Source organism: Microplitis demolitor, chromosome 10 (assembly GCF_026212275.2).
Source record: "Microplitis demolitor isolate Queensland-Clemson2020A chromosome 10, iyMicDemo2.1a, whole genome shotgun sequence".
NCBI lineage: Eukaryota > Metazoa > Arthropoda > Insecta > Hymenoptera > Braconidae > Microplitis > Microplitis demolitor.
The window spans coordinates 6,863,274-6,873,592 of NC_068554.1; the positions used below are offsets into that span (position 1 = coordinate 6,863,274).

The 10,319-nt window shown below is 26.6% G+C and overlaps 1 protein-coding gene across 1 annotated transcript; it reads left to right on the forward strand.

Moving 5' to 3' along the window:
* The first annotated feature begins 694 nt into the window (after nt 1–694).
* On the forward strand, nt 695–9,947 carry LOC103570490 (uncharacterized). Its single transcript, XM_014444855.2, has 10 exons — nt 695–1,193; nt 3,539–3,809; nt 3,875–4,038; nt 5,298–5,412; nt 5,827–6,021; nt 7,191–7,304; nt 7,372–7,549; nt 7,628–7,983; nt 8,561–8,752; nt 9,635–9,947. Exons 1-10 carry the CDS (start codon nt 1,122–1,124, stop codon nt 9,805–9,807), a joined length of 1,830 nt encoding a protein of 609 aa, XP_014300341.1. The 5' UTR covers nt 695–1,121; the 3' UTR covers nt 9,808–9,947.
* Nucleotides 9,948–10,319: the final 372 nt, after the last annotated feature.

Here is a 10,319-nt window from a genome sequence, read left to right on the forward strand (position 1 = left end):
AAAGTTCCTATAACATTTCGTGACAAGACTGATAGTTTCGCCAGAAAAATAGAAAGATCTCAAAATTTATTATAAATTTGATTTTAAGCTTAAATAACTTTTGAACAGTTGGATTTATCAAAAAACGATGAGACTTTTTTTGTACAGCGTTCAATTTCCTACAAAAATAATTATCGTGTATAAAAATTTGTTGATTGGTTTATGAGCTAGAAAAATGCTGAAAAAAAAACAAATTTTTTTCCCGTGTTGTTTAAATAGAAAGTAGAAAAATGGATTGAGGCAAACCTTAATATTATTACTAAGAGCTCGGATTGGTACCAAAATTTTTATTGTTAGGTATACTTTCAATTTTTGGATACCATAAAAAAAAATGTTTTTGTTTGAAACACCCTAGTGTTAACATAATTTTTACGTAAACGAATAATCATTAACAGACCACATCTCACTGCTTGGCAATTGAGTTGTGCGAATATTGTATTTATTGTTTATATTTAATAAATGTATAATGAAAATAAATAAAATTGTTTACTTAAAAAAAATAATCATTCAAAGTGTTTATTTGACTTATTAATAAATACTGAAAACGTAAATTATAGAAAGTTAATATTATTTAAAACAATATTTCGTTGATTAGATAAAAAGTTTGAATCTTATCACATAGTAACACAGTTGGTCTTCAGTTTATGAACTCAACTCTACTGTACAGGGTCTATCTAGTTCTCTGATACATCAAGGCGCGGTTTTATATCCCACTACTACTACTATTACTAATATAATAATAATAATAATATCTATATACCATAACTATAAGTTGTATAAGTAGTTGTTGAGTGTAGACATCAAGACTAAGAAAAGAATAAGAATAAGAATTATTTTATTGACCGGAAGACGTGGCTAATGTGTGCAGTAAGAAAGACATCAGTTTATCACTATCACAGTAGACTGATCTAATTTATTTATCAGACTCTCGGACACGCGGTTTTTTTATTTCACGTGTAAATATTGCGTTAAAATGAATTTTGTCACCGATAGAAGTTTTATTTGGCGGTAATATTTTTCAACTTGGGTATGTGAGTGTGTGTGCAGGTGGGTGAATTATCAAGTGGGGGAAAAATTTTTTAATGCAAGGTAAAATGGTCCCCCCTGATGGGGGATGGGGGTGGGTGGTTGCTCTGGGTTATGCATTAAATAATGTGAGTATTTTATTTTAAAATAATAAATTTTTATTAGATATAATTTTATTTTAATATTTAATTTTTTAAATAATTTTTGGTAAACATTGTTCGAGACAAAGATATACATTTATGTTGAGTAAACAGTATGATAATTGACTTTTAATAGTTTTTTATCACTTGGCTTAATCAAAGAATTTATTCCTGACTAATTATCTTTACAAATAATTGACATTTAAAATATATAGTAGTGTTTAATTCGAATTGATAATATTTTTTTCTCACTTTTAAATTTTAGATAACGGTAATATAGAAAAAATAAAAAATAAATATAGATAATTATACACAAATATTGATAAAATAGGAATGTCAAATTACAAATATAATTTTAATAAAAAGTTTTTTATTTTTTTTCAAATTTAGATAATAAATTTTAATTTATATAATTTGTTCTTTTAAAATTTTGAAGTATATTAAAATTTAATAATTTTTAAATCAAAAATTTGAAAAAAAATAAACACATGTCAAACTAAGCACACCTCGGACACAAAAAGCGTATTAATGTTCGAATGCAATTATATTATTAAATTTAGAAACAAAAAAAAAAGACAAAAGACTTTATGAGTTAATGATTTATAGAACTTTTAAAAAATTTGGGATAAAAATATTTTCAACCGAGCACTTTCTAGGCAGGATTTTCAGAATTTCTTAAGAAAAAATAATTCTATTGAACTGTGTTGATTTGAAGCAGGTTAAAAAAAGGCTTTAAAACTAATTACGAATGGTCTTTAGATTCATATCCAAACTTTTAAGTAACGAGGTAGAATCATGTGGGATAGAAATACATGGTTTGCGCACTCTTACCTACTGCGCATACTTATCCCACATGACTCTAATTACCTCTTTAAAAAAATTAGAATTTTTTTTACTCGAGATTCTTAAACCGACTTTTTAATTATTTTTTTTTTCAAGTTTTTTTCTCAAACAAAACCTATAAGCCTGAAATAAAGAACGTAGTTCGATGCCTTAATTAATTGTATAGTAATCTCCATTTTTATTGTTCATAAATTTTCATTAGTTTAAAAGAAAAATGTATAAAAACCTTTCCATTTACTGTGCAAATGTAGCAAAAATATGAATAATAGACTGGGCCAAAAAAATCGACTATTTTTTTTTTCTTTTGATACTGTGAAAATATTATTCCCGATGACCAAAAAAAATTATTGTGCAAGTTCGAGCCCTTAATATTGATATTAAGAGGTGTATCGTTACGACTATTACTTTTTTGATAGAAATTTTATTTTTTACCCAAAACTCGTAAATCATCTAACTGAATAATTTGAGCAATGTATATTCCTGAAGGTAATTAAATTCCCTACAAAAAATCTCTCTTAGTAAATTGACGTAAAACAAACCGATTCCTTGTAACCGTGCCTTAAACATTGATTTGTTTTTTAAATTCTTTGTTTCTATTTCGAATTTTTGTAGCAACTAGAAATATTAAAATTTTTTCTAGTCAAAATACGTATTTTTAGAAGAAATTTAATGCTCTACAAAAAAGTTCTCTTAACATTTTTTGCTAAATTCACTCCTTCGAAAGTTATTCAAGTTATTTAAGTCATTTTGGCTCAACTTCAAACTTGAATAACTTTTGAAGGAGTGAATTTAGCGAAAAATGTTAAGAGGCCTTTTTTGTAGAGCATAAAATTTTCTAGAAAATTATGTATCTCGATTAAAAAAAATTTTTATATTTCTAATAGTTACAAAAATCCAAAATAGAAACAAAGAATTTCAAAAACAAATCAATATTTAAGGCATGGTTACAAGGAAACAGCTCGTTTTACGTCAATTTACTAAGAGAGATTTTTTGCAGAGAATTCAATTTCCTTTAAGAATATATATTGCTCAAATTTTTCAGATGAATGATTTACAAGATTTGGATAAAAAATAAAATTTCTTTCAAAAAACGAATAGTCGTAACGATATACCTCTTAATATCAATACTAAGGGCTCAAACTTGCCCAATAATTTTTTTTAGTCATCAGGAATAATATTTTCACAGTATCGAAAGAAAGAAAAATAGTCGGTTTTTTTGGCCCAGTCTAATGAATACTGTATTTTTTTCTTTAAAAGACAATTGATAATTATTTTCAATGAATTCAAATTAATAAAATAATTATTATTTTCAATTTAAATGAGATAATTTTGAACGTTTTTCACTAAAATTTTTTTTTAATATCGACAAATTCTCGAAATAAAAATAGATTTTGTTGATCACAAATTAAATCATTACTTGATAAGTGCAACATTTAAAACTATAACTTTTTAGTTTATGAATATTTATTCGATTAATTTTTTTTTTATAGATTGTAATGGTACCACTGATTCAAGGAATGAGTTTAGTATTCATAGATATATTTTCATCATTAAATCTTCCACCAACAGATGTGTCAATAATAATGAGTACAAATATGTCATTTGGTATGTCGTTGGGTTTGATACACGGGCCTCTTCTTCGTAAATTTGGATATCGAAAAGTAGCCATCGCCGGCGCTTTATTTTTTTTCACCGGAATATTTATGACTGCATTTGCTACTAAGTTTATACATTTTTTAATAACATACGGACTGATGACATGTGAGTTTATTTATTTTTATTTTTCTACTGTTAATCAAAAATTTTTAATTTAAATATTTATACAGCTCTAGGAGTCGGTTTATCAATGGCATCATTTTCATTAGCAGTAAATACATATTTTCTTGAAAAACGAGGACGTGCCATGGGATTAGCGATGACTATTACGGGTTTTGGCCCAATACTAATGCCACAGTTGATAACATTCCTCTTATATATATATTCACCTCAGGTATTTTCATTTATTTTTCTATTCAAAAATAATTGCAATAAAAATTTACCTCTGTAATTATCAATTTAGGTCACGTTTGATTAAATTATTTACTTAATATATTTATTAATAACTATTATTCAATAAACTTTATTTTAATCAAACAAATATTTTTTTTTCTAATTTCTATTTTTTTTTAAAGTGAAAAATAAAATAAAACTTTCTAAAGACCTTTTCAAAATAATATAATTTTAAAAAATAAAAAATTTGATAAGTATAAACATTTTTACCTTAAGGGTGGAAAGGGGTCTGAGATACAAAAAAAAAGAGCACATTTTTGTGATTTTTTTTTTCAGAGTACCTTCGTTATTAGAATTTTCAAAATTTGTAACGTTATTAAGCATCATTTCAAGAATATTCTGCTAAATTTTCATAAATAAATATTTAAAAATAAGCCAGGGGTAGTGGGGAGAGACAAGTCACTTAAAAAAGAAAGTCTATATCCCGTAGGCAGGATAATTCAAGACTGCCTGATCTGAAATCAAAAAACCAAAAAGATTTCTTTAGTACATAAGTTTGATGGATTTGAACGAAAGAATAAACAAAATATTCATTTTTGAATTTTTGGTAAAGGTGCAATCAAAAAACTCTAATTTTTACCAAAAATTGCTTCTTTTGTTTAATCAAAAGATAAGTAGTTATTAAAAAAAAATCTTTCATTCAAATCTAAGATAAACTTATATACTAAAGAAGTCTTTTTGGTTTTTTGATTTCAGATGAGGCAGTCATGAGTTATCCTGCCTACGGCATGGAGATTTTTTTTTAAGATGACTTGTCTCTCCCCGCTACTACTGACTTATTTTTCAATATTTCTTAATGAAAATTTTGCAGAATATTCTTAAAATGATGCTTAATGATGTCACAAATTTTAGTAATTTTAATAAAGAAGGTACTCCGAAAAAAAAATCGCAAAAATACCCTTTTTTTTGTATCTCAGACCCCTTCCCCCCTTAAATCATTACCAAAAATTGATCAAGTACCGGAACTTGACTATAGTATCTGCTTAGATAGAAGGCTGGTAGTTCGATTCCAGTTCATGGCAATTTTCATTAAATTTATTTTTTGTCCTTTGCTATTCTATTTTTTTAGTTAGAAAATAAAAAAAAAAATTATAAAATCTTTTTAAATTATTTAAATTATATAAATTTTTTAGTGAAATATTATTTGATATTTAAATAATTTGGTATTAAAAAAAATACAAATTTTTTTTTCTTTTATAGGGAACAATAATTATTCTTGGAGCAGTAACAATGCATGCATTAATGGCAGCATTATTATTACAACCTGTAAAGTGGCATGCTAAACATGCGGTTACTGAACCCAAAGATAATGAAGGTGAATCATAAAAGTCTGTTATTCAAATGAAAAAAAAATAAAAATCAATTAATCATTTTGTATTATTAATTCCAAAAAGACTTATATTTTTATACGACCTTTTGGCTTTAGAAAGTTTCCTAAAGCCAAAAGGGCTTATAATTTTTTTTTTTTTACTAATTGTTTTGGGGACTTACTTTAAAGTTAAAAATTTGGAAAGTTAAAAGAGCGTATAATTTAAGTTAAACGCCTTTTTGACTTTCAAAATTTTATTTTTCAATTTTTAGCTTTAAAAGAAGTCTACAAAACGATTGGTGATGAAAAAAAAAAATGTACGCACTTTTGGTTTTAAGGAGTTTTTGAACGCCAAAAGGTGGTATAAAATTATTTTTTTTTGGTATTAGTAACGCAATAAAACCTCATTAATATCCACAGATAAACAGTATGATAAAACAAAAATAATCGAGTCAAAAACTAAAAACATGAGCTTAGAAACAGTTAAAGTGGACGTCGGATCTAATAACTATGAGCTAAAACGCACAATAAGTATATCGAATTTGAACATCGATAGTAAAGATTCTCAGTCTTTGGAAATTTGTGAGACCGAAAATTTGACTATTGGACAATCGGGTAATTTTAATTTTTTTTAAATTATTATTATTGTATCTATTAATAAAAACTTCTTAAGGGCCGTACTTAAATTACGTAACAAATTTAAGAGTAGGGGGAGTCAAACTAATTTGTTATGAGGGTTTTGTTAATGTCTGTATGAAATTTATCAAAGTAAATATGAAATTCGATGATAATTAATAAAAAAAAAAATTTAATCAAATTTGTCATACGAGAATTTGCCTACAGTTAAATATAATTTATGTTAATATTAAGTAAATATATCATAACAATACTTAGCTGCTTTTAATCCGCTATAGATTTGTTTCACAGGTGTCTGTCGGTCAATAATTATGAAAGCAATTCAAACATGATGATTTGAAATTTCCCGGAATAAAAAAATTATGTCCAATTAGGGAGGGGGTTCATATTTTTAAACGATTTGTTAGATAAAGAGAGTGGTAGTCAAAAAGTGATTCCCACCTTATCCGACTAGAATTTTTAATAAGGATCTAACAAATTCCAATGACCCATGAGGTCCTTATCAGGATATCGTCATCAAATTCTTATCAGGGTTGCCTTATTAGTAATTATTTAAAAAAGTATTAAATTGCAAAAAATAAGAAAATTTTAATTGGATCCAGAATGTGATCTAATGTATATTAGGAGCATTACTTAGAGGAAGCAAACGCGTCTTTTATTAATGAAAAAAATCCCAATGACTGCTGGGGCTTGAACCTGCATCCTTCCGATTCAAAGTCCTTGATGTTATCAACTGTACTGACACACATATGTAATCGTATAAATGTAAATATTATATTGATGATGTCATCAAAGAATAACTAATGAAGAAATAAAAAATCCATGCTGCAATGATTGACGTAATTTTTATATAAATATATTATTTTGTACTTCGTTTAATTTTTTACCGGTAAATAAAATATTTAAAGGGATTGGATAACTTTTACATTAATACGGATATCCTGATGTGGTCCTGATAAGGAACTCATCAGGTTTGCCCTAATGAGGCAAACATATTAACCTGAAAAGGCCCTCATGGTACTTCAGGCAAATCAGGAAAAATTCTAGTCGGGTAATAGATTACGTAGATTAAGTACAGCCCCTTAGTTAATATTTATTTAAGTAAAATTTTTAATTATCTGACATTAATTAAATGAAGTTAAAAACAGTTACGACAAGCCGCAAACGAAGTATTTATCATTCACAATCGGCTTATGATATTCTTGAAGCTGATAAAGAAAAAAATTCAATTAAAGAGCATTCTTACAAATGGTGGACATCAGGTAAAATAATTAATTATTATTTATTTAAAATAAGACATTTTTTTAACTATTAAAAATTTTACTCAAGGAAAAAGTTTAAATTCAATTCATTTGGGAAGTTGTCCAATGATTTTCGACGACTCAATGATTTATGGAACGGTATCTATAGATAATGTTCAAGATAACAATGAAGACAATTTAAAAATAAATGGAAAAGAATTAAATAATATTGATGAAGAAAGAGGATTAAAAGATGAAATAAATGAGTAAGATGTTCATTGAATTTGAAAGTAAATGAATAAAGTAAGTGAAGAATGCAGGAGTGATAATAATTATAATTTCAGATCAAAAGTTGAACAATCGGGAAAGCTAGGAGGTGGATATAGTGCTCGTTTGACCCGCGTTCTACGTAGAATCGTTAATTTGTTCGATTTGAGCCTGCTCTGCGACCCGATTTACGTCAACTTGATGCTCGGTTTGTCGATAGCTGCCTTTGCGGAAATAAACTTCGCAATGTTAATGCCGTTTATATTAAACGAAAATGAATTTACAAAAGTGCAAATTGCTGGTGCTATGAGCACTATGGCTTCTATTGATTTACTGATGCGAGGAGTTTCTCCGTTTATTGCTGAATGGCTTAGACAAACTCCTAGAAAAATGTATCTCGTCAGCTTGGTGATGCTCATTGTCAGCAGATCAAGTAAATTAATAATACACTTTTTTTTTTTTTATTAAAACTACCGCTAACTTTTGAATAATTTAAATCACATCAAAGTTTTTTTCTATATATCAGGAAATAAAATAATTAATTATTTAATCAAATTTCAATTCTTAGTTTTGAATTTCGAAACGAATAAACTTCAATTTTATAATTATTTAAAAATAAAACATTAAAATTTTCTGATTATTTTATTTTTCTTAAAATTTTCAAATTGGGCAAATTTTTTTTTTTTTTTTTAATTAATTAAATAAATTCATTTTAAATATTTTTTACGGAAATAAAAATAATTATTCAATTCTTATATTTTAATCTACAATTTAAAGAAATAATTATTTATCTTTATTATTAGAAATAAATTAATCGTGAGATTAAAAAAAATTATCACCAACTTTATGATTATCATAATAAAATTTTATACCTTAAAAACATTAATAATATGTCTGATAAGAATTAAAAATAAAATATTAATTTAAATTATTTTCGAAGATAGCGGTGTCTATTATAAAAAATAATAATTATATAAAAGTATTTTCACAAAAATTCTAAAATATTCCAGTAATAACATTTAGCTCCGACTTTTCTGCCATAATATTAATGGCGATTGGAATAGGCTTCGCCAAAGGATCACGATCTGTTTTTATGTCTCTCGTGGTTCCTAGTTACGTGCCCATTGAAAGACTTGCCCACGCTACAGGAATTCAAATTTTCGTTAACGGCGTAATTATTGGCGCACTTAGTCCTGTCTTAGGTAAAGTATTACTATAAATCACTATTTTTTTTTTATTGCGTTACTACACGGAGAGAAAAGAATAGTAATGATTACCATTCTACATAGTAACCAGACTAATTTTTTGTAAAATGGTAAATAATGCTATGTAGAATAGCATTAATTAGCATTTTTCTGGTAATGATTACTATGTTGCATTGAAACAAGTAAAATGGTAAAAATCGCTATCTAGCATGGGAATCAGGGCTATGTAGAATTCTACTCAGTCCCATGCTTAAATAGCTGACATTACAGCTTAATAAATATATATAAGACAACGAAGTAAAAAAATCAAATAAATAAATTGTTTATTACTAAATATTATAATTTTTTAAATTATTCTTTAACTTTTATAAAAAAATGATGTTTCATCATAAGCAATATTTTAATTATTTCAATAGATTAATTCAATATCTACATATATTTAAAGTAACTTGAGTTATTTATTTTGTCATAATCTTATTGACTAAATATAAAATAAATAAAAGATCGTAAGTATTGCTAGATAAAATTGTAGTTACAGTTCTCTCGTCAATGTAGAATGGTAATCATTCCAATGCCAGCATAGCCAATGTTACCATGTGGAACGGAGGAGATTACTCTATCCCATGACTCTCGACGCTAAAAAATCCTCATTACTATGTAACATAGTAATGGTTACTATTCTATATAGGAATTAGAACTATTATTTTCTCTCCATGAAAAGTCCATTAAAGACATTTTTATTCGCCCTCTTGGCTTCAGGGAGTTCCCTAAAGCAAAAAGGGTGAATAAAAATATGTCCTTTTGGAATTATTAACGCAGTATATACAAAAATAATAATAAAATATTCAAACAATTAAAATGACGGATTAATTATCACAGGAATAATTCGTGAAGCCAAAGGTAATTATGTTCTATGTATAATCTTGATAAACATGATGTCAGCTGTGACAATAGTAATGTGGTCAACAGAAATGTTTATAAGCCATCGAAGAGCCAAAGGAAAAAATAAAGAATACAAAGCCGTTGACTGTGACTTAAATACTCATAAATAAATTTTTAAGTATTAATTATTATCCTCAAAATAATAAAATAATTTATTTATAAAAATCTAATTATTGTAGTACTTATTAATGAATAAATAAATAGTTTATAAGTTAGTATTAAAAAATAAATAATGTCAATTTAATTTCACCGTTCGCACATTCGCTTCCTCATTAAGGTCGCGTCCTTGTTTCATCTCTATTCTCTATTTTACTCTTTACTCTGTAGCTCGTAACTCATTTTTTTAATTAATCATGAGATCACGACTTTTATTTGCTCTCTTTATTATCTTTTTACTCGATGACGACAATGTATATATAAATATATGTATATTATATATACATATAGAGCAGCGTGTCTTGTTATGGAACCAGCCACTGAGTAATCCATGACAGTATCATCAAACAATGGAAACGCTTTTCCACACTCTTCCATCCGGCATTAACATTATTCACACGGTTCATGACTCCATGTCAAGTTTAATAGCCTTTTATTTCTTTTCTTTTTTTTTTCTCTCGAAAAA

Coding starts and splice junctions, on each gene's coding strand:
- LOC103570490 (XM_014444855.2), top strand. CDS start 1,122: ATGCAAGGTAAAATGGTCCCCCCTGATGGGGGATGGGGGTGGGTGGTT. Junction 3,810..3,874: donor AACATACGGACTGATGACAT/GTGAGTTTATTT, acceptor ATATTTATACAG/CTCTAGGAGTCGGTTTATCA. Junction 7,984..8,560: donor GCTCATTGTCAGCAGATCAA/GTAAATTAATAA, acceptor AAAATATTCCAG/TAATAACATTTAGCTCCGAC.